Source organism: Dromiciops gliroides, chromosome 2 (assembly GCF_019393635.1).
Source record: "Dromiciops gliroides isolate mDroGli1 chromosome 2, mDroGli1.pri, whole genome shotgun sequence".
NCBI classification, from domain to species: domain Eukaryota; kingdom Metazoa; phylum Chordata; class Mammalia; order Microbiotheria; family Microbiotheriidae; genus Dromiciops; species Dromiciops gliroides.
Genome location: NC_057862.1, coordinates 385,107,454 through 385,132,863, shown reverse-complemented (window position 1 = coordinate 385,132,863; position 25,410 = coordinate 385,107,454). Strand labels below are relative to the sequence as shown.

Genomic DNA, 25,410 nt, shown 5'->3' with positions numbered 1-25,410 from the left:
CTTGAAAACTTCCAAAGAAGCCCACTATTGTTGAGGCAGCACATTTCACTTTTAGATAATTCTAATGGTTAAGAATTTATGGTTAGTTTTTTTTTCTGACCTAAAGTATCACTTTGTCTCTTTGTAACTTCCACCCTAGATTTTCCCTCTGGAGCCAAGTGTAATAAATCTAATTCTATTTTATGGTAGCCCTTGAAATGCTTGAAGACATTTTCAATCATTCCATCTCTCCCTGTGCTTCACCCCTCCCACTCTGTTCTCTACTCTTCAGTATTTTCTTAGACCCCTGCTTTGATTTCACTCTCTTCTCCTTTTATTCTATAGTTAACCATTTCAACTCTACACTATCCTTTATTAACCATCTTGTCCTATTAGCACTCTTCTCTTGCCCAAACTCAGCCCTGGATTCCTCCCATCATGCTCTTTCTGCATTCCTCTTTTTTTTTTTTAATTTAAAAATTTTGTTTTATTTTGCAGAGCAATGAGGATTAAGTGACTTGCCCAGGGTCACACAGCTAGTAAGTGTCAAGTGTCTGAGGCTGGCTTTGAACTCAGGTCCTCCTGAATCCAGGGCCAGTGCTTTATTCACTGCACAACCTGGCTACCCCCTGCATTCCTCTTAAGTTGTTGAACCTGGCTGGAGGAAGTCTCACAACCCTGTTGTGATTGGGCTACATTACAAATTCATATTATCAAATGTCATCTGGGCCCTCTGTATAGAAAGACAGTCTTTTTATTCCTACTTAATTGATTACCTATCTAATTCCCTACCAAACTATTTGAAATCTTTTGTTCCTTCTTCAAGGGGGAGCCAGATGGCACAATAGAGAAAGTGCCAGGCCTAGAGTCAGGAAGACCTGAGTTGAAATCTGGCCTCAGACACTTACTAGATAGACGTGTTACGCTGGGCAAGTCACTTAACATCTGTTTGTCTCAGTTTCCTCATCTGTAAAATGAGGATAATAATAGCACCTACCTTACAAGGTCATGGTGAGGATTAAATAATATGGTAATTGTAAATCACTTAGCATTATGATGGGCACATAGTTATTGTATAAATGTTAGTTGGGTATTATAATTAAGTAAATGTTAGCCGTTATTATAATCAAGTATTCCACACTTAGACTGAGAACCTTGCCTCTTACTTTACTGAGAAAATTGAGTTCATTTGAAAGGAGCTTCCTTTTTTCTTTTTCTCTTCATCTCGAGACCCTTAGACATTACCCCTACTCTTTTCTCCTTTCCTTATTCTCTGATAAAGAAGTGGCCCTTCTTTGCTAAGACCATCACTTCTACATATTCTCTTGATCCTATCCTCTCCCTTCTTCTCCAGAAGATTGTAACCTGAAATTAATCATACTTTTTCTCTTTGAATCTTCAACATTTTATCTATTGGTTCCTTCACTACTTCTTTCAAACATACTCAAGCTTTCCTTATCTTTCAAAAAACTATCTCCTCAAACTATCACTCTAGATATCTCCACTCTTTCTCAGCCAAACTTCTTGCGAGGGGTGGGGGAGAACACAATTTTCTACACTTACTACTTGCTCCTCAACCCTTTGAAGTGTGGTTCTTGACCTCATCATTCTGCTAAAATTACCCTAACTGAAATCCTAACCATAATTCTAACTCTCCAAAGTTACCAATGATTTTTAAATTGCAAAATGATTATCTCTTCCCAGTGCTAATCATTCTTGACCTATCTGCTGAATTTGACACTGTTAACCACATTTTCCTCCTGGATACTATTTCTTCTTTGGGTTTTCATGACACTGTTCTCCCTGCTTCTCCTGTTACTGTGCTAGCGCTCCTTCTTAGTCTTCTTTGCTGGATCATCATTCACATCATGACCCCTAACTGGGAATGTTATCCAAGGTTCTGTCCTAGGTACTTTTCTTACCTCCCTGTATATGCTCTCTCAGTAGCCATGTCAACTCCTTCAGTTTTAACCACCATATCTATGTTAGTGACCCTCATTTATAAACAAGCATATAATATATTGTATGTTTACATGTATACATATATGCATATAGGAATATATACAGACACATATATAACATGCATGTATATTTCTATGTATCGATGTCCAGTTGTGGTCTCTCCTCTGAGCTTCATTCCCACATCACTATATATAAATTCTGAAATCCAAAATGTATCGAAAAATAAAAAATTCATCTACCATGAATAAAAAAATCAGGAGTTTCAATTATTCTGTCTGACAAGCAAAAACAAACTTTTCAAAAAATAAAAAGGGATAAACAAGGAAACTATATTTGCTGAAAGGAACCACAGACAGCAAACCAATATCAGTAATAAACTTATATGCTCCAAATGCCTTAGCGTCCAAATTTATAAAGGAAGCCTCTGAGCTACAAGAAGACATAGACAGTAACATAGTGATGGAAGTCTTCAATATCCCTGTCTCAGTTTTGTATAAGTCTAACAGAGATAAACAAAAGGAGAAAATATAGAACTGAACAAATTGTCAGAAAAACTAAAGATGAAAGACTTATGGTATCTTCTAAATGGGATTGTAAAAAAATATGTATGTATATGTGTGTGTATGTGTGTGTGTGTGTATGTGTTTTTCAGTACCACATGGAACTTTTACAAAAATTGCATATACTAGGGCACAGAGATATTTTCATTTATTTGATTTATTTTAAAATGTTTTGTTTAAATCATAGAAGCATTTTATTATTTTCCAGTGACATGTAAAGATAGTTTTCAGCATTTGTTTTTATAAAATTTTGAGTTCCAAATTTTTCTCCCTCCTTTCTCTCTGCTCTCCCCATGACAGAAAGTAATCTGATATAGGTTATATACGTACATTCACATTAAACAGATTTCTGCATTAGTTATGTTGTGAAAGAAGAATCAGAATAAAAGGGGAAAACCTCAAAAAGAGTAGAAATGGTATGATTCAATCTGCATCCTGGTTCCACAGTTCTTTTTTCTGAATGTAGAGAACATTTTCCATCATGAATCTTTTGGAATTGTCTTGGATCATTGTATTGCTGAGAAGAGTCAAGTCTATCACAGTTGATCATCACACAATGTTAATACTGAGGGCACAGAGATATTGCAAACAAATATGAAAAGGCAGAAAGTTAATACATCCTTTACAAACCATGATTTACAAAAAACAAAAAATGCAGATTGAAATGAAGACTTAACATAATGAAGTCCTAAATAATGAGGGGGTCAAAGAACAAATCATAAAAATAGCATACCTAATAAGTGACTAAAATGTACACATTTTGAGTCAGAGACTTCATTACTGGGCTTATACTCCAAAGATAAGAAGTCCCCATATACTCCAAAGTATTTATAGCAGCACTTTTTGTGATAGCTAAGAACTGGAAACAAAGTAGATCCCCATTAATTGGGGTACATGAATGTAATAGAATGTTATTGTGCTGTAAGAAATGATATGAGTGATGAAGATAGATAAGATGAATGAATACAGAATGCAATATGGAGAGCCAGAAATCCCATCCCCCCAATATACACAGTAACTACAATGTAAATGGAAAGAAAACCAACCAAGAGAAATCAAAAGTGAATATAACAAAATTATAAAGATCAAGCATGACTCAAGTGAAGAGATATGAGAAGACACTCCCATCTCACCCCTTGTTGGAGGGGAGAGGTCCACAAATGTCATACCTTGCACATGTTTTTGGGCTTATTCAATCATTCATCATTTGTGCTGAGTTTTTTTCCTCTTTAAAAATATATTTGTTATATAGGATGGCTCTCTGGGTAGGTGATTCTTGGTTGTAATTCTAGTTCCTTTGCCCTCCAGACTATCAAATTTCAAGCCCTCCAATCCTTTAATGTAGAAGCTACTAAATCTTGAGTTACCCTGACTGTGGCCCCACAATAGTTGAATTGTTTCTTTCTAAATGCTTGCAATACTTTCTCCTTGACCTGGGAGCTCTGGAATTTTACCATAATATTCCTGGGAGTTTTCATTTTTGGATCTCTTTCAGGAGGTCATCAGTGGATTCTTTCAATTTCTATTTTACCCTCTGGTTCTAGAATATTAGGGTAATTTTCCCTGATAATTTCTTGGAAGATGATGTCCAGGCTCTTTTTTGATCATGACTTTTAGGTAGTCCAATAATTTTCAAATGATCTCTCCTGTATCTATTTTTCAGGTTACTTATTTTTCCAATGAGATATTTCACATTGGCTTCTATTTTATCATTCTTTTGTTTTTGTTTTATTGTTTCTTGATTTCTCATAAAGTAATTAGCTTCCATTTGCTTAATTCTAATTTTTAAGAAGTTATTTTCTTCATAGAGCTTTGGTACTTCTTTTCCATTTGGCCAGTTCTGCTTTTCAAGAAATTCTTTTCCTCATTGGCTTTTTGTACTTCTTTTACCATTTGGCCTAGTCTGTTTTTTAAGGTGTTATTTTCTTCAGTATTTTTTTGTTTTGTTTTGTTTTGTTTTAGTGAGGCAATTGCGATTAAGTGACTTGCCCAGGGTCACACAGCTAGTAAGTGTCAAGTGTCTGAGGCCGGATTTGAACTCAGGTACTCTTGACTTCAGGGCTGGTGCTCTATCTACTGCGCCACCTAGCTGCCCCTTCAGTATTTTTTTGTGTCTCCTTTACCAAGCTGTTACCATTTTTTCATGATTTTCTTGCATCACTCTCATTTCTCTTTCCATTTTTTCTTCCACCTCTCTTTATTTTCAAAGTCCTTTTTTTTTTTTTTGTGGGGCAATGAGGGTTAAGTGACTTGCCCAGGGTCACACAACTAGTAAGTGTCAAGTGTCTGAAGTCAGATGTGAACTCAGGTCCTTCTGAATCCAGGGCTGGTGCTTTATTCACTGTGCCACCTAGCTGCCCCAAAGTCCTTTTTAAGCACTTCTGTGGCCTGAGACCAATTCGTATTTTTCTTGGAAGCTTTGGATGTAGGAGCTTTGACTTTGTTATCTTCTTTTGAGGGTGTATTTTGATCTTCCTTGTGACCATAGAAACTTTCTGTAGTCAGAATTGTTTTCTGTTTGCTCATTTCCCCAGCCTATTTCTTGACTTTTAATTCTTTGTTAAAGTAGGGTACTGCTTACAGGGTGGAGGGTGCACTGTCCCAAGCTTCAGGGGGTTTGTGCATCTGTTTTCAGAGATACTTCTAGGGATTTGCAAGTTTTGAGTTCTTCCAAAGTAGTATGATTTAAGGAGAGATATGTTTACTACTCTCTTGGCCTGTGCTCTGGTCTGCAAGCAACCACAAGACTGCTTTTCTGCCCTGGAACTATGAACAGAGTCCCCACTCCATTGTGGCTGCAAGCTCTGGTGTGTTTGTGCTCCTCCCCAGCCTGGAATCAGCACCCAAGGCAGTGACCTGGATCAGAGTATAGGCAAAACAACAGAGTCCTGTCTTAGTGCTAGCAAAGAGGCACCTATAATCTGGCCAATTGTTTGACCCCCTTACTGTCTGTGGGCTAAGAGTTCCAGAAGCAGTTGCTGCTGCTGCTGATTCAGTGGCTCCCAAGGAGGTTTGCTGGGACTGGGTCTGCACTGGCGCAGCCCAGGCTCCACTCTCATCCCAGTGCAATAGACCTTTTCTGATGACCTTCTGAGTTGTCTTTGGCTGGAAAATTATTTCAGCCTGTCCTTTTGTGGGTTCTGCTACTCCAGGAATTGTGTTATAGCATTACTTGAAAGTATTTGGAGGGGTCTTGGGGAGAGAGCTCAGTCAAGTCATTGCCTTTTCCCTGCCATCTTGACTCTGTGCCCCTATTATATATTTCTTATAAATGATCATTTAGTCTTTGCTCTTTGTTTTGATTATACAAACCCCAACTTGTCCCAAGTCCCTCATTGCATTATCCTGCCCAATCCCAAGGTCCTTAGTTTACTATTATTATTATTTCTTTTGCTCTTTAATGCTTCTTATACATTGTACTGTACTCTATTTCCTGTCTACTCCGCCCCCACTTCCTTGTCCATTGATTATTTAATTAAAGTGAATTTTAAACATAATTTTCAACAAGCATTGTTTTCCTTTTACCTCCTTTCCTATTCTTTTTTTTTTGGGGGGGTGGGGCAGGGCAAGAGGGGTTAAGTGACTTGCCCAGGGTCACACAGCTAGTAAGTCAGAGGCCGGATTTGAACTTAGGTCTTCCTGACTCTAGGGCCGGTGCTTTATCCACTGCGTCACCTATCTGCCCCCTCCTTTCTTATTCTTATTCTCCCCTGGGATTTTCTAGAATATGTTCTCAGGATTGTCAATTCTTAATGGAGGCAATGGGGCATGGGAAATATTCTTATACTTTAGTCCAGCTGGTCTTTGTCTTTTCTCATGCTGATGATTCTTTTCAACGTCAAGATACCCTCCCTTTATGGGGCAGCTAGGTGGTGCAGTGGATAGAGCACCGGCCCTGGAGTCAGGAGTACCTGAGTTCAAATCTGGCCTCAAACACTTAACACTTACTAGTTGTGTGACCCTGGGCAAGTCACTTAGCCCCCAATTGCTTCACTAAAAAAAAAAAAAAGAAAGAAAGAAAAAATAATTTGGGGGTGGCTAGGTGGTGCAGTGGATAAAGCACCGGCCCTGGATTCAAGAGGACCTGAGTTCAAATCCGGCCTCAGACACTTGACACTTACTAGCTGTGTGACCCTGGGCAAGTCACTTAACCCCCATTGCCCTGCCAAAAAAAAAGATACCCTCCCTTTGAACTTATAAACTTCTGTTCTATGAACTCTGAGCCTTGCCAACCTGGATACCTAGTCATTTTTTGCCCCCTAGTGGGAATCAGCATGTTTCCATCTTGTAGAAGATGATCTCCTAAAATGTCCAAATCTCCCTTAGTCAGTCTCACTGACCCCCTTCTCTGAGGGATCAACTTCATGCTGCTGCCTAGTTGTTACCCCTCTGTTGGCACATATTTCCAGTTCCACTTCCCCTTTTCTGTTCTGTCCCACAGTTCTGTCTCATTCTCCCATACCCCCAAAGTGGAAGAAGAAACTGAATGCCTCTTGTCTATCTCTCTTCTATAGCCCTGACTATTTATTACTAGTTTCACCCTTTCCTTTTACCATGAGAGGTACTCCTCTGTATTATCTTACCATCCATAATATTGATTTCTTAATGAGGGAATGCAATTTTTCTCTATGCCAAAAAATTAATTCACATCTTCTTCCCTCTATCCTGCTGGTTTTCCTCATTGTATCTTTCACTCCTTGTGTTCTTTAAGCTCATTAATAATTTCCTTGTCTTTTCACTGTCATATTGTACATGTGTTTTAAGAGAAAATCAAACAAGTAGAAGTATTAGCCTCACCACATACAGTCTTCGCCTATATATGAAGATAAAATATTTCATTTCTTAATCTTTCATTACAACTTGAAATTATTTTACTTTCAGCTGTTTGGTTATTTTGCAAGTTGATACTCTGATCATCCTGTGTTCTTTGGAGGAATGATTCAAATTCTTCCCTTTTAATGAAAGTTTAGTTATTTTCATCATTGCTTGGGCTTAGTTTTTTGGATAAGCTATTCTGGAGAGCCAACTATTCTTTCCTCTTGGCCACAGCATATAATTTTTCCTTTGATTTTTTTGCTATGATGGGTTAATTATGTTATTCTGATTATTCCTCCTTCGTAGGTAAAAAGTGTTTTTCCTGTTGCTTGTAGAATTTGTTTTTCAGTATTCTGAAGTTTGACTACAGTATTCCTTGTTATTTCAGTATTTCAAACCTGGGGGTTTTTATATTATTATTTCAATCTGAACTTTGCTGTCTTATTTTTTTGTTTGTTTGTGGTTTGTTTTTTTTTTTTTTGGTGGGGCAATGAGGTTTAAGTGACTTGCCCAGGGTCACACAGCTAGTAAATGTCAGATTTACTGAGGCCAGATTTGAACTCAGGTTCTCCTGAATCCAGGGCTGGAGCTTCATCCACTGTGCCACCTAGCTGCCCTAGTGGACTTTGGTATCTTGTAATAATGTCTGTGGACATTTTTTTCCTGTAGAATTACATGACTTTCTTTTATTTAGGTTTTCTTTTTCTTGATTAAAAAAAGAGAAAGACCTATTATAATGCCAGGTTATCTCAGATTATCTCTTCATATACTATCTTCAAGCTCAAGATTTTTGTAAAACCCTCATAGGGCCTTAAAATCTTGTTTTTTAAAAATTTTGTTCCATTATTTTTCTTTCTGTCTGCATTTTTCACATTAAAATTACAGTGTTTTTGTCTTTTGTTCTACCTTCTCTAGTATTTTATCAGACTTACTGATTTCTTCTTTTAGATCTCTAATTTATGTCTTTATTCTTTGGTATCTTTCCTTGTTCCTCTAATTGTTCTGAACCATTCTGGAGTTTCTTGTGGTTATTTCATTGTCATTTCAAGGTCCTTGCAGAATTTGTTATGTTTACTAGTTTCATCTTCCCCAGGAGATTTTGACTTTGTTGGAAAGTACTTGTTTACTGAAATGACTAATTTCTTCAAATGCTTGCTCATTTCTCCTCAGTTAGCTTTTGTCTGTCTCAATCAATCAATACTGAATTTTCTATCCTTGTTTACTACCACACCAAATAATACAAGTAAAATGCCCCTGAATTCAAATTCGGTTCAGGATTCCTTCTAGGAAAACTATATCTCCAGTATTCCCTTAATTGACTTTTGTCAATAAGTGAAAAAAGGTTAATTTAGTGTGACTTATTCTTGATAAAGTCATAATGGAGTTTTTTCATAATTACTGCTACCTTTTTTTAGAAGTTTATTATTTTTTAAATGATACATTCAAGAATTTCATCAGGAACAAAAATCATTTAGGCTTCATTTTCTTTGCTTTCTTGAAAATTAGAAAAAGTTCCCCTTTTCTAGTGAGGTGGTGACCCTCCTCTTCTCCAGTCTTTCAGATATCACTGACAGAGGCTTAGTGAACACATCTGTTAGTTCTTTCAGCATCTGATGATACAACTTGAATTCCTAAGGAGTCACTGAGTGCTTTTCTTACTATCTCCTTATTTATTTTGAGGATCAACTTCACTATTGGGCACATTTACTCTATGCTTTCCAGACCAAAGATCATTCTCCTAGGCAGAGAAAACAGAAGTAAAATAAGAGTTAAACAATTATCCTTGTCTTTTGTCAGTTATATTTCTATTCACACAAATTGTACTACTCCCTTCTTTGATCTTTCTCTTTTCCCAATATAGATTTTAAACAGAAAAAAAATCCTCTTTGTCTTATCTTTTCCTATAAGCCTCAGCTCATTCTGAGCTCTAGTACTCTTCCTACCATTACAGGACCATGCCATACTTTTTAATTTGTCCTTTGTCAGGAGACCTGGGTTTAAGTCTTGGTTCTATCACTTACTAGTCTTGTAACCTTAGGCTATATTGCCCCAGCAGTTGGAACTAGGATTAATGGGTGGAATCGGAAAGGCATATTTTGGCTTAATATAAGTAAGAATTTTTTAATGATTAGATCGTTTGAAAGTGGGATAAAATGTCCAAATAGGAGTGAATTCCTTGTCATTGGAGGTGTTGAAGCCAAATCTGGATGACTTCTCATTGAGTTGTAGAAGTGGGGTGGGGTTCCTGTATTGAGTGAGAAATTAAATTTAGAGGTAACCTGTAAGGTCTTTTCCAAATCCATGATTCTGGTATAGGTAGAGGATAGAAACTACTTAACCACATTGGCCCTCAGTTTTCTCATCTATAAAATAAAGGGATTGGATCAGATTATCCTGAAGGGCTCTTTCACAGCTACATCTAATTTTTTGTGACTCTAAGCAATAGCTCTTCTGTTACTGACACTTGTAATCAGTGATAGTATACCGTTGTTATATTCTATTTCTAAGATCTTTGTATTTCTTTGGTTTATGTTATTTGCCATTTAAACAGGTTTCCACATTGATCTTCCCTTTTACTTTAATCCCGTAGCTCATTTATAGGCTTGCTTTGTAGGCCTAAACTATTTGGATTGTAGATTTTCCAAGTTCATGATTTTGTGTCCATCCATTTCTCCACACCTCTCCACCTAATTTCTGTAGAATATACTAGCTATAAATGTTAATGAATTATGCAGGGGGTTGTTTATGATGTTCTAGTGCATAAACAAATCATTAGGCCGATTAACCCAAGAATAGCAGATCCACTGAAGGTCCAGGAATACCATACCTATCACCTCTTTGAAGACCTATGATCTGTTTGCTGAATTAAAAATTGTTCTTCAAGATTTACATTATTCTCTACCCAAGATATCATTTCCTTATGTTCTTCCCTTTCCCTTCCACCAGAGGCCTATAAACTTTCTGGCATTGGCCTATTATGCCATTCCAAAGTCTGATCAATAAAGTTGTTGCTGAGAACACACCAGTAGAACAGTTTTGTATTACTTGAATTATAGAATGTGAAAGCTAGAGGAAATCTTAGATTATACAAAGTTAGAACAAAAGATGACTAGATTTTGAGATATCTTGGCCAACCTGGAATGTCAATCTGTAAAGGATTCCCAGCACATAGAATGATAAAGATATAGGAGACTGTATTATAATATAGAATGTTAGAACATAGGGCAAGTAATAATTCTATTATCAAACCACAATGCTCATACTCTCATCTAGGGATGTGTGGCTGTGGTGAAAATACTAATGTAAAATAAACCTATTGATAAACAGTCCCAGTATGGTTAACATGTACAGGCTTCACTCTAGCAGAGGAATGAAGTAGGGGCTAAAATGTGAGGAAAAGAATTGGGCCCACTGGGCTCTATTATTCTTGGGGACTATGTCAGTCTTTGCTAATAAGTTAGGTGATTAGGGAGGAACATTGAGTCTTTCAGGTCCCTAAGAGACCATTTAGCTTAGCATTTCAGTGTTCTTGTGATTCTACACCTTCCCTTGGCACCTACCTTATACCTAGGGAGTGATTTAGACATTAGGGAGAAGTAGCAATCTTGCATTAACAAAGCAATAGGGAAAGATTTGTGTACCAGTTTCATTAACATTATCATTTTCATAAATATCATGCTGATATTTAATAAAGGCCTCATTGCTTGCAGCTCCATTAAGCAACCAATGATATATTTCAACTTTATTGATGAGTAAGATGCAAAATTAAATCAAATTCAAACTATCTAGAGATAATATTTTATATTTACCATTCCATAGCCTTCTTCCTAAGGGCTATAATATTAACTGTCTTTGTTTGAGGTAAGTGTGGGTATTCAGTTACCTTAAAAAAGATTACATTTGTTTTTGAATGAGAAGATGTGAGGTTTGCACTACAGTGTAGTGGAAATGGCATGAGATTTGGAATCAGAAAATCTGAGTTTGAAACTGGGATGTGTTCTTTATATATGTGATCCTGCTCAGGTTACTCCAACCCTTTAGGTTTTCTTCATGTATAAAGTAAGGAGGCCGGACTAGATGATTCCCAAAGTTCTTCTAGCTCTAACTTTTGTGTCCCTATGTGTTAGAAGGTCTGAGTTTAAATGCATATTGCCATTTACAAGTTGTATGAGATTGGATAATTGATCTTTATGAATCTCCATATCTTGATGTGTAAAATGGGTATCTGTGTCCCTACCCTCCCTGGCTCACAGGGCTGTTATAAGGATTGAATGAAATAATGGATGTAACAGTGATTTGTAACCATAAAGGATTATATGAATATCAGCTATTATTATTATTATATGTATGATCATTACTTTAGGTTTCATTGCTTTATCAGTTGCCTTAAACTTTTAACCAAAATATTGGGTTATTCAGGCCATTTATGCTGATTCATATATATATATATATATATAAAATCCCAAACACTGACTCAATAGTTTCATTACTGGAGTCTTTCCAAGACCTTTTGTCAGGGAGGCAATAAGAATATAGTGGAAAGTACTCTTGATTGGTCTAGGAGACATGATTCTAGCCAACTAACTTTGTGATGTTGAACAAGTCACTTCTCTTTTTTTGGACCTGTTTTTTCATCTATGAAAGGAGGGAGCTGGACTAGATCATCTCTAAGGTATCCCTTCTATCTCTAACATTCAATAATGACTAGAGTTTCCATTCTCTCTCCTTAGAGAGAGAGAATAATAGGTTGTTGGAAGTGGAACACTTGTGGATTATGGTGATATCTAATGTGTGACCATCTATCCCTATATGTGGTTGAGATGGAATGGAGTAAGTAGGTCTTAGTATTTAAGGAAACTGAAGAATTGGGAGGTTGAAGAGTCTAAGGGAGCATCTATGTAGATGTTAAAGTTCCCTGGTATAAGAGCAGGAGTTGAGGAGGAGGGGAAGTGAAGTAGTGAGCCAGGCACTGAAGTCCTTGAGAAAGGAAGGTAAATAACTAGGGCATCAGTATACCAGGCTATAATAAAATATATACATATATGTACATGTATGTGTTTATAATTCGGTTTGCAAAGCAGTGGATTTTTAAAAACTTAGTAAGGTTAATAAAAGTCTCAATGTGTTTTGAATTCACTATAAAGTTTTGAAAATTATTTTATTTTAAAAATCACTGTTAAAGTTTGTTTTCTGAATTAACTCTTTGAACATACTGTTTTTGAACTTAATGCTAAAATAATAAAATGAATTTAAAAAGCATTAAGTTAAAAAACTAAGGTTATCTGTGCATTTGGCAGCTCTTAATTTTGTCTCTGGCAGAAACATATTATAGGTGCTAGAATAAGTCATTTCCCATCTTTTGGCCAGTTTGTAAATGCACCAATTTCTGAACATGGGCTTTAACATAACACAAAAGTGTCTGTTTTCATAAGCATATATTTTTCTCTCAAGCATAAATAATGATATATATACTATTGCATGATTTGTGACAGTTGTGGAAAATTATCATTGTTAATCATTTAAATCACATGTAGGAAAGCTCTGCCATGAGGAGAAAGCATCTGAGGGCAAGCCATGTGGTCAGGTCCTTGGCATCAGGAAGTGATGTTTGCTTGTGGGTACCATCTATCAAAGATACCAGCCAATTAGCTTGGAGGGGTGTGTGTGTGTGTGTGTGTGTGTGTGTGTGTGTGTGTGTGTGTGTGTGTATGTGTGTGTGTGTGTATGGGGGATGTTCCCAGTTTCACAGGAGGCTTCTGGGAGGAAGGAGGAAGCATTGGGTCTTTTTTGTTCCTGACCTCACCATGGCAGGTCGGATGATGGGGTCTCTTAGAAATAGTTAGATTTTTACCTTTTTCCCTGATCCTAATGCTCTTTAATAAATACTTAAACACTTAAATACTCTTGCTAAAGTTTATAATTTATTGGTGACCACTCATTAGATTTTAGATGGTATAGCTAGAATTTTAGCCCCTTACACACGAAAGCAAATTCGAATTTTATTTTAAATAGCTCAGAATGACAATATGTACTTAGATTTTAAAAAGTAGAGATAATTGAAAAGCATGAAATAAAAAATGAGACTACATAGTAAAATATAGTATTTGAGGCATAGTATAAAGACTAAGGATGAATGTATATTTGTAATTCTTATTAATGGGGAACTACCTTGGAAAAGGAAAGTTGGTAAGCCACAAAGTAGGAAACATAGAAGAAAATTTAAGAATGTGGTTTATCTTCAGGCAAGAGAATGGGCAACAATTTCCTTTTGATGCTCATATTTCATTTGGCATAGACTGACCGTACCTTTTTGTCTTGGAGTTTCCTTTTCAAAAATATTAGACCTGGAAGGAAAGCTAGACATAGATAATCTGGTTTTATCTTCCAATTTAAAGATGAGGAAACTGAGGTCAAGAGAAGGAAAATTACTTACTCTAGCTACTACAACATTTTACATCCAGAGACACAACTGGAACCTAGGTCTCAATTCCAAGTTCAGTATTTTTCCCATCAGCACTCAGAGAGGCAGATTTCCCTATAATTTTTATGATACCTCATAATGGTGAGGAGTTCCGAAATATTTTTACTTAAAATTTTTTATTATGAATTTAATAAACATGAACAAACATGTACTTTTGATATACAAAGAACATAAGAAGATTGTATTTGAAATTGTGAACTTATACATAAATTTAAAATTCATATTAAGTTTAACATGATAGTAACAAAACTGTTCTCCTTGTCTAAATTCTGAATCTTCTCCTTCTGTGTATTTTTAAATGTTTCACTAAAATATGTTTTTCCTTATAACAAATAAGTATAATCAAAACAAACATATGAGCTATACCTAAAGGTCTCATTCAGCACCTCTAGTCCATTATCTCTCTGCCAAGAGGCAGGAAGCATTTTTCATAATCAGGCTTCTGAAGTCATGATTGGTCACTACATTGATCAGAGTTCTGCAGGCTTCAAAGTTGTTTTCCATTATATTATTACAGTTATCTTGTAAAGCAGTATCCTGTCTCTGCTCACTTCTCTCTACATCAGTTCATACAAGCATTCCTAAGTTTCTTGGAACCCCTCTTCTGTGTTGTTTCTTATAGCACAATAATATTCTGTTACATTCATATACCATTTGCATACCATGCCAATATAGTAATTTCCTAATTGATAGGTACTCTCTTTGTTTTCAAATCTTTGCTTTGACAATAAGTATTGATGTAGATACTTTTGTACATATGAGTCCTTTCATTCTATCTTTGACCACTCTAGGGGTGTTGCCCTAGTAGTAGTGTTTCTGAGTCAAAAAGAGTATGCATAGTTTAGTGACATTTTGGGTGTAGTTTCTTTTAAAAACAATATTTATTATTTTGGACATTCATTATTTTTATTTTTTAGTTTCTAATTCACTCTCTCCCTTCAGGCATTGAGAGGGCAAGCAATATGATGTGAATTTTACATGTAAGGTCAAGCAAAACATATTTCCATATTAGCCATGTTGCAAAAAAAATAATAAAATGAACAGTAAGAAATGTAAAGAAGGTGAAAAAAGTATGTTTCAAGCAGCATTCAGAGTTTTATCAGTTCTTTCTCTGGAGGCAGATAGCATTTTTCTTCACGGGTCCTTTGGAATTGTCTTGGATCATTGTCTTTGATCAGGGTAGCAAAATTTTTCATAGTTGATCATTTTATAATATTGCTGTTACTTTGTACAATGATTTCCTCATTCTGCTCACTTCACTTTGTATCAGTTCACATAAGTCTTCCTAGGTTTTTCTGAAATCATCCTGTTTGTCATTTCTTATAGCATAACTTGTCCAGTCATTCCCCAATTGATGTGCATCTCTTCAATTTCTAATTCTTTGCCACCACAAAAAGATCCACTATAGATTTTTGTACATATAGGTCCTTTTCCCTTTTCTTTTGTCTCTTTGGGATACAGACTTATTAGTGGTATTGCTGTATCTAAGGGTATGCAGTTTTATAGCCCTTTGAATATAGCTCCAAATTGTACTTCAGAATGGTTGGACTAGCTTGCAACTCCACCAAGAGTGCATTAGTGTCCCAATTTTTCCATATTCCCCTCCAATATTTGTCTGTTTTCTTTTCTGTCATATTAGCCAATCTGATAGGTATGAGGTGGTACTGCAGAGTTAATTTTCATTTTTCTAATAGTGATTTTAGAGCATTTTTTTCATGTGACTTTGATATCTCTTATTTTCTTCTGAAAGCTGTCTCTTCATATCCTTTGACCATTTGTCAGTGAACTCACTTCCACCTTCTGGCTGCCACTAAGACCTGGCTCCCTTCTGGTGACACAACCTTTCTGGCTGCTCTTTCCAGCATTGGCTACACTTTCACTTATTCCCTTTGACTTATTGGAAGTGGGGAAGTTGGAATATCATTCGTTCCTTACTCTATTCCAGGTCCTCCCCTACCATATTACTCAGTAACTTCTCCTTCTTTGAGGTTTATATTCTCTGTATCTCCCACACAATCAAAGTTCTAGTAACTGTTGTCTAAAGACTTCTAGGACACTCTTCTTCCTTCCTGAACAAGTTCAGTTTCTGGCTCACAATCTTTCTTTCCTTCCCAAATTCTGCCCTCATACTGGGGGACTTCAATATACAGATTGACACTCCCTCAAAGACCACATCTCCTAGTTCCTCAACCTATTCATTTCCTATGACCTGCTCCTTCCCACCTTAGCCATTCATAATGATGGTCATGCTCTTGATTTTGCCATCCACCATAAATGTTCCATCTTCATGTTCATGAACTATGAAATTCCATTATTTGATCACAATCTGATGATTTCCCATATCTCTCTCTCTTTTAATCCCAATCCCTGCTTTTCATCTATGCTGTGACTTGCAAATCCTCAATCCCTCAATTCTCTTCCAGATCATCACCCCATACAGTAGCTACACTCTCCTTTTAGTTTCTTGACCCTTAGGTGAACCAGTTAAAATTACACTGTCCTCTTCTCTTGAGTCCCTTGCTCCTTATCATATCACCGATTACTCCCTGCCAGGCCTCTGCCATGGATTACTACCACCCTACTGCCTTTATTCTTACACATGTGCTGCTGAATGAAAATGAACAAAATCATGTAACCATTCTGACTGGGTCCACTATAAATTTGTTATATAACCTTAACTGGATCTTTATACTATGCAATCCTTCTATGCATCCCTAGTTAACTTACTGTTCTACTCACCACTATGGCTCTTCCGGTCCTTTTCATCCTCCTCAAACCTACCATTGCTACCTCTCCCTCTTCCTTTCAGGTGAGAGCCTTGCCTCATATTTTACTGAAAAAATTAAGGCCATTCACACGAGTATTGCATAAGGTTGGGATTTGGCAAGGCATGAGCCAGGATAAAACAGGAGCCAAGGGATTCAAAAGTAGAGGATACTACTATGTTGGTTAGGCACAGGGTCAAGACCAGGAAGTAGGGAAATTGAAGCCAGAGGAGGAGTTGATGGCCTGGGAAAGCATTAAGAGAAGAAGGAACTGGAGGTCTTGGTGAGGATAAAGAATAGATTTAGGGATGAGATACAAGGAGAGATGAAATGATAGGAGTTTCTTGTTGTATAGAGGGATTTCAAAATTCTTGGACATGGAAGTGGAACATTTATAGGTAATGATGATAGAAAGAGTTTGAACATTCACATAAAATGAAGTGAACTTATAAGTAATAGGTGTTGAGGAAGTTAGGAATTGAGGCCAGGGTGCTTGAGGGAACATCATTACATATATTGAAGTCCCATGGGTGGATGAGAGAGGAATACATTGATCAGAGTTCTGCAGGCTTCAAAGTTGTTTTCCATTATATTATTACAGTTATCTTGTAAAGCAGTATCCTGTCTCTGCTCACTTCTCTCTACATTCAGCTACTGAAGAACCAAGAAAGGAAGTGATAGGATCTTTGAGACAATAGATAATTGCTACCCAAATCTGATAAAAGTGGATAGAGTCAATTTCAAATGAGAGGTTGTCAAGTGATAGCAGCAGAGAGAGGATCATGAAGTAAGGAAGGCTATGGCTATTCACACTTTTGTTCCACTATTTTGGGGGGCAAGGGCATGTGGTAAGGAATATCTAGTGCCAGAAAGGATGGCCAGGGAAGTAGTGTCTTCTGATGGGACATAGGTTCCTAAGAGCCAGAAATGAAGGTGCATGGGAGGGAAAGGTGAAGAATTAAGGGATGTTTGGATGGAATGGGGTCCAGAGGGCACAAGGGAATGGACAAGAGGAGCTAGAGTGGCACTTGGGAGAAAGCCTGTATTATATTTTGTATACTTGTGTCCTCATAACCCCTACCTTATCAGATTGTAAATTCCCTGAGGGATGATTCTTCATTGTCTTTTGTTTTTGTTTTTGTTTTTGCAGGGCAATGGGGGTTAAGTGACTTGCCCAGGGTCACACAGCTAAGTGTCAAGTGTCTGAGGCCAGATTTGAACTCAGGTACTCCTGAATCCAGGGCCAGTGCTTTATCCACTGGACACCTAGCTGCCCCTTTGTTTGTTTTTTGTTTTCATTGTCTTTTGTCATTATATCTTTAGTATTAAGCACAGTGCCTTGTAAACTTTAAGGCTTTAATAAAGTGATTCAGGTTGAATATTGGCTTTTTGGTTTGTTTTCCCTTTCCTAAATGACAACATTTAACAGCTGGAAGAAAATGACATATGTTTTCTTCTTTTTTTATGGTGTCTTCTGAATGAATAACCTACAGCCCATTTGATGCAAAATAAAATGATTGAAAACGGTACAAATTATAAATGGCAAGTTGCTGATGCCTATAAAATGTATAACATATGTCTTGTTTTGTGATGCCTTTTAAATTAATATAATTTATTTAAAAGGTGTGATTCTGTTTTATCTCTTTTTCAATTTGGGATGCTTGAGGAAGCAGCATAGAATAGTAGAAAGAGTATTAGTCTGGGAGCTTGGAGATGTAATTTTGAGTCCTAGTTCTTCTGCTTAATAGCTGTATTTTGTTGGTGAATTCACAGGCCTTTGTTTTCTCACCTGTAAAATGAGAGAATTGTACTAAATTACAGCTAAGGTTCTTTCTAGCTCTAAATCTATTCTCTTGTGATTTGTAAAATGAAGGTGTAACTAAGTATTCCTCCTAGCTTTAACTTTACGTGTCCCAAACTTGTATGACAACAGAATGCAAAAGCTGTAAGGAACCTTCGAAGACAAAATTTTAGAGCATAGGTTGTTAGAACAAGAAGGTAATCTTAGAAAATAGAATTCTGAAGCTGCCATCAGTCTACCTTGGGAGAATGTTGAACTTAAAAGATATAAATCACTAAAGATTACAGAGACTAGAATTTCGGAAACATAAAAAGAACAAATGACAGTGTAATTTCAGTATGAACATAGAAAATAGAATGATGGATAGAAAAGATCTTTAAACATTTAATGCTAGAACAGAGAATTTAGAATGTTAAAGTTGGAAGGGACCTTAGATAGCATCTAATTGTATCCCTTTTTAAATGGAAGTGAGAGAGGGGAAATGACTTGCTTGAGGTTTTAAAGCTAGCTAGTTATAGAATTCAACAAATGTTAATCCTGTGCCTTCTATGGTGTAATACCAAAGAAATGTGAGGTTGGTTTCCATTCTCCATGAGAAATAGTATAGTTGGGAAAAAGAATTTATGCAATGAAACAATTAAAAGAAATAGGAGACAGAATATAACCAGGTTTTAAAACTTTATCTTCAAAAAAACCAACCAAACAAACAAACAAAAAAAACCCTTTATCTTCTTGATCTTCAAGAGAAAAACAACCAACGTAGATGAAAGCGTATTGGTATTGAACTTTCCCACTATCAGATTTACCTGAACCTTTAATTGTAATTAAAAGTTCATGGGGATAGAATGAGTTAGCCTAATTTTTTTTGTTGTTATTTCTATTTCTTCCAGTTTCCCTTTGGTCGTCGCTTGCCCTGTGATATCTACTGGCATGGAGTTTCCTTTCACGATAGTGACATACTCTCAGGTCAAGTGAACAAGTTCCCAGGTACCAGCTGGCATTGTTATTCTTTAAGAGGTTTCGTAAGCGTATCAACAAAAACATGGCAGATCTCAAAACTCAAACTTGTAGATTCTCAAATGGAATCATGCTATCTTGGAAAAGAGGTGAACTTAATATAAGATTTCATAGACTAGAAGCTCAGAAACACAAAAAGATGAATTGTACCTGGTTTAATTTCACTGTGAACATAGAGTAAAGAATGTAAAAGTGAAATGGACCTGAGAATAAAAAACATCCAGAGTTAAAACCGGGAAGAATCTTAGCATATAGAATATCCAAGCTGTTATCAGTTTACTTTGGGAGAGAAGTGTGATCAGTGATATTATCAGGTTATAAAACACTAAGGCTTTCATAGTTGAGAGGCTATGATTATGAAAGGCAAACAGTACTGGCCTGATGTCACTCTATACGGGAATGATTTTTACCTTTTGAATCATAGAAATAACATGTGGCTTTTAACCTCCCTATGTGGTTAGTAGTGGGACTTATAATTATGCCTATTTTAGAGAGGAAAAAACTGAAGTTCAGATCTAAGATCATGGGTACAGGCAGCAAGGTGGTGTAGTGGATAGAATACCAGGCCTGCAGTCAGGAAGACCAGCCTCAGACACTTATTAGCTGTGTGACCTTGGCCAAATCACTTAACTCTGTGCCTCAGTTTCCTCATCTGTAAAATGACCTAAAGAAGGAAATGGCAAATCATTGTAGTATCTTTGCCAAGAAAACCTCAAATGGGGTCACAAAAAGTCAGACCTTACTAAAGCAATTAAACAACAGTAATGAAAGGGTCATAGGTATCATCTAATCTTAGGATTTACAGCTAGGAGGGACCTTAGGGCCTTAGAGCAATTAGGACAATCCCTATCAGGAAACAGCCTGACTATCACCTTCCTTCATTCACAGATGAGGAAACTGAGGCCTAGAGAAGTTAACTGTCATGCCTTAATTTGACATAGCCAGTAAACGGTCCTCCTGAATCCAAGACTGGTGCTTTATCCTCTGCGCCACCTAGCTGCCCCTCTAGTTCTTTTCATTACAATGTTTGGGACCCTGGGCAAGTCACTGAAATTCTCTGAGCCTAAATGTCTTCATCTATAAAATGAGGGAATTGAAGTTGATGATCTCTAAGGTCCCTTTTAAATTTAAATCCTAAGATTTCCTGGCTTTTTGGAGCTACATCTTCCTCATCTGTAAAATGGTAAACAGAATTTTTGATTTCGAAAGGAACTTAGTGACCTTCTATTTCAACTAATGCCTGAAAAGAATCTTCACTAGAACATACCTGATGAGTGTCATCCAGTCTCTCTTTGAAGACCTTCAATAATGGGGAACCCAGTAACTCTTGACATAGCCCATTCTGCTTTTGGTGGCTCTCTTTGTTAAGAATTTTTTTTACCTCAAGTATAAAATTGCTTCCTTGTAGCTTCTATCCATTGTTCCTAGTTTTGCCCTCTGAGGCCAAAGAGAACAAACATGATTTCTTTTTTCATGTAGTAGCTCCTTAGATATTCAAACACAACTATTATGCCCTCCTAAGTCTTTTCTTCAGGTTGAACACCCCTGGTTCCTTCAACCAGTCCTCATACAACATGGACTCAAGGTCCTTCCCTTTCTTGGTTGCCCACCTCTGAAAGCTCTTTAGTTTATCAAAGTCCTTCCTAAACTGTGGTGACCAGAAGAGTGTTCCAAATGTGATCTGACCAGCTTAGAGTATAACAGGATGATTAATTCTCCAGTCCTGAATACTATGCTTCTCTTAATGAAGTCCAATATTGCATTACCTTTTTGGTAGCCCCTGCACATTGTTGACTCATAGTGAGTTTATTGTCCACTAAAATCTTCCAGAACTTTTCACACTGATATCTAACTAGGCCTCTTTTTTCCCTGTACTTGTGAAATTTATTTTTTTTTAACCTGAATATACAATTTTGCATTTGTCCCTATTGAATTTCATCATACTTGATTTAGCCCCATGTTCTTGCTTGTCAAGATTCTTTTGGATCTTGATTTTGTCATCCAGTGGGTTAGCTATTTCTCCCAAATTTTCACCATCTACAATTTTAATAAGCATGTCATCTAAACTTTTAAATCATTGAGAACAATATTAAACAGCACAACGTCAAACACAGATCATTGTGGTACTCTTGTCAAATTGACATTAAGCCTTTAACAATTGCTTTTTTGGTTATGGACATCCAATCAGTTCTAAATGAATCTCCACATACTATCATCTAGCTCACATTTCTTCATCCTTTCCACAAGAATTGGACGAGATAATTTACCAAATGTTCTGTTAAAATCTAGGTAAACTATATCAGCAGTTAAGTAAATCCAGGTAGACTAGATTATCTAGATTAGTTAGGTAACCATCTAGGTAAACTATTATCAACAGAATAACAATTCTCCTGATATGTTAGTTCTATAACCCAGTCAGAAGATGAAATCAGGTTTCTTTAGTTGTCTGTTTCTTGATAAATTCATGCTGGCTTTTTGTAATCATCCATGATAATGCTACTTATATCACACGATTGTTGTGAGGAAACAAAAAATTAAGTCTCATATTATTTCTATAATACAAAAACTAAAAATTATGTACACTGAAGCTTCTAGTCCACAATCCTATGATCACTGATAAGGAGTTGCCTGTTCTCCAAGTGGATAATGCCAGACGTGGAGGCAGGAAGATGACTCAGGAAGATTACTTCTGGAGTACAAATCTGGCCTCAGACATTTACTTGCTGTGTGACCCTGGGAAAGTTACTAAACCCCGTCTCAGTTTCCTCATCTGTAAAATGAGCTAGAGAAGGAAGTGGCAAACCACTCCAGTATCTTTGACAAGAAAGCTCCAAATGGGGTCATGAAGAGCTGGACATGACTGAAATGACTGAACAACAACAAAACAGTCCAGGAGAGCTCACAAATGTATGTGCTATCTCTTCGTCAGAAACTATTTTAAAAATTTTGTATACCTAGTTCTTAGCACAATGTCAGGTACACAGTAGGCCTGGGATAATCCTTTCCACTTCTGGGACTTTTATTGTTTTTTTTTTGTTGTTGTTTTTTTTTGGGGGGGGCAGGGCAATAGGGTTAAGTGACTTGCCCAGGGTCACACAGCTAGTAAGTGTCAAGCATCTGAGGCCAGATTTGAACTCAGGTCCTCCTGAATCCAGGACCAGTGTTTTATCCACTGTGCCACCTATCTGCCCCCTAGGGACTTCCATTGTTAAGAAGTTTCCCATTGACCATTGAATTCTGCCTTTCTGCAGTGCGTCTTGCTTCCTTGGTCTGTCTCTTGGTGCTGTGCAGAACAAATCTGATACCACTCTTGTTTACTCTCACCTGAAAGTAACACTTTTAAGGGTGAAGTTTAAAAAAATGCATGAATTCCTGCCAGTAATGGGTACTGGCTCTTGAATACAACCTCTCTTAGATAATGCACCTGTTACTGAAGCTAGTTCATGTCAGTTACTGAGGCTGAAAAAATCTCAGTGTTGAAGAGGGAGCTCTACACATTCTATTTCCCAAGGTCCCTTCCAGTTAAGACATTTTCTGAATAAACTTTATGAATTACCCACATATTCAAATATTCTAAAACTGTATCCACCAAAAATTTTCTTTCTCTGATAGTTATTTCCAATGGAAAGTCCAGGTAAGGGCAAATACTTTGCATATTGAGTAAACAGAGTTTTTGCATCCACATATAGCAATCAGTGTATTTGTGTTATCACATCATAGTTCATTAATTTCTATGGACTGCTGATTTATATAAAACTGGCGTCATATCTTGATGGATGATTCTAAAGTAAAACTATTTATTTGAAAAAAAATCTGTTTTAAATGTACCTTGCTTTTAGAAAATCCAAGAGTCATTCCCAACTTATAAATTAGTTGTATTCTAATAGTTTAGTTGTAAGTCCTTTATAAATATTATAAATAAGGGGAAGCTAGGTGGCACAGTGGATAGAGCACTGGCCCTGGATTCAGGAGGACCTGAGTTCAAATCCGGCCTCAGACACTTGACACTGACTAGCTGGGTGACCCTGGGCAAGTCACTTAACCCCAATTGCCTCACCAAGAAAAAAAAATAATGGTTTATTTACATGATACTTTGCTACTATACAATGCTACTATGAGAATTGTAGTTCAACTACTATTATGGATTAAGTTGACCTGTTCTAGAAGTTAATCACTATTTTAAAAAACATTTTAGCTATGGGAAAATGAACTCTTTCCCACTCCTGCTCTCAACTTCCTCATTGTTATTTTCTTAATAACTCAAATTGATATTTACTTTTTAAAAGCTTACTAAGTACTTTCCCTATAACTACTCTGAGGTAGATAGATGCAAATATTATTATCCTCATTTGACAAATATAGTTACTGTAGCTCAAAAAGGTTAAATGACTTACTCTTTTTCACATAGTAAATATGTGAGCTGGAATCAGAACCTAGGTCCTCTGAATCCAAGTTCAATGTTCTTTCCATGATACCACACTTCACTATGTCTGATAACGTTCCTCCTTTTATTTTGGCCCAGATCAGGTGATCCTTCTACTATGAAGCCTTCCCTGATATATCTTACACTTCTTCAGCTTTCTCAAATGTTTTATGGCTCTTTGCCTGAACCTCTTGTTTACTCATTAAGAGCTATTGTGGTATGGTGGAGAATGTGATTGCTCTGTGGTCGAAGGATCAATCAATCAACAACCATTTATTGCTTTTTATATATATTAAGTAGTGTGTTATGTACGAGATGTATGTATACATACACGTATATTTGCACATTCACATATATGTGTATATAATACATATATGTGTGTATATAATAAATACATGTACATATGCACACACATAAATTGGTACATCCAAGAGAATTACAGAGTAGATGGAAGGTATCCTTAGTAAGAAGACACTAGCTGCTGGGTGAAGGCCTCTTAAAGGCCTGGAAAAGGCCTCCTAAAGAAGATGGTATTTGAGCTCAGTCTTAAAAGAAACCAATGATTCTATAAAGTAGAGGTTAAGAGAGAGCACATTCCAGGGATTGGGGGACAGGCAGGGCAAAGGCATGGAGATGGGAGATGGGAGATGGGAGATGGAAGGTGGAGTACCTTAGATGGGGATTAGCAAAGTAGTCTGGTATCATTGGATTGTAGAGTTTCATGGAATGGAATAATGGGTTAAGACTAGAAAGATAGGAAAGGGCAAGGTTGTGAAGAGCTTTAAATGCTAAACTAAGGAATTTATATTTGATCCTTGAGATAATGGGGAGCCACTGAGTTTACTGAGCAGGGGAATAACATGGTCAGACCTATGCTTTAGGAAGATCACTTTGGCAGTTGTGGAAAGGATGTATTGGAGTGACAAGAGACCTGAGGGAGGCAGTCTAATTAGGTGGCTACTGTAACAGTTCAGCTGATGAAGGCCTGTAGTAGGTTGGTAACTGTGAGTGGAGAGAAGGGGGTGGATGCAAGAGAAATTCCAAAGCAGGGGTTTTTAACCGTTTTTGGGTCATGAATCCCCTTTGACAATCTGGTGAAGCCTCTGGCCCCCTTCTCAGAATAATGCTTTTAAATGCATAAAATGTTTTGAATTACAAAGGAAACCAATTACATTGGAATTTAATAATCAAATTATTAAAAATAAATTTACAAATCCCAGATTAAGAATCCCTATTCTAGAGAAAGAATTTATAAATTTTGGCCACTGGTTGGATAAATGGTGTATGAGAATAAGGGGAATCAAGGATGACATTGAAGTTGTGAAACTGTGTGACTGAAAGGATGGTAATACCCTTGCCAGTGATAGGGAAATTTAGAGGAGGAGTGAATTTTGGGAGAAAGACAATTTCTTTTTTGGATATATTTAGCTTAATATGCCTATGGGTTATTTAGTTTAAAATGTCCATTAAGGCAGTTGGCAATGTGGAACAGGAATTTAGAAGGCACATTAGAGCTAGGAAAAAAAAAATCTTGGAATCATCTGCATAGAGATGATAATCGAACCTGTGAGAACTGATTAGATCACCAAATGAGAGAGTATGAAGAG

The 25,410-nt window shown here is 36.8% G+C and overlaps 1 protein-coding gene across 3 annotated transcripts in view; it reads left to right on the top strand.

The window, feature by feature from the left end:
- The window catches only part of TTLL11 (tubulin tyrosine ligase like 11), a 266,874-nt gene that overhangs the window by 12,590 nt on the left and 228,874 nt on the right, over positions 1 to 25,410 (top strand). For all 3 annotated transcript variants that reach the window (XM_043982074.1, XM_043982076.1, XM_043982075.1), the window contains exon 2: positions 19,254 to 19,350. In XM_043982074.1, coding sequence (XP_043838009.1) covers positions 19,254 to 19,350 — 97 coding nt within the window. The remainder of the gene's footprint in view (positions 1 to 19,253; positions 19,351 to 25,410) is intronic.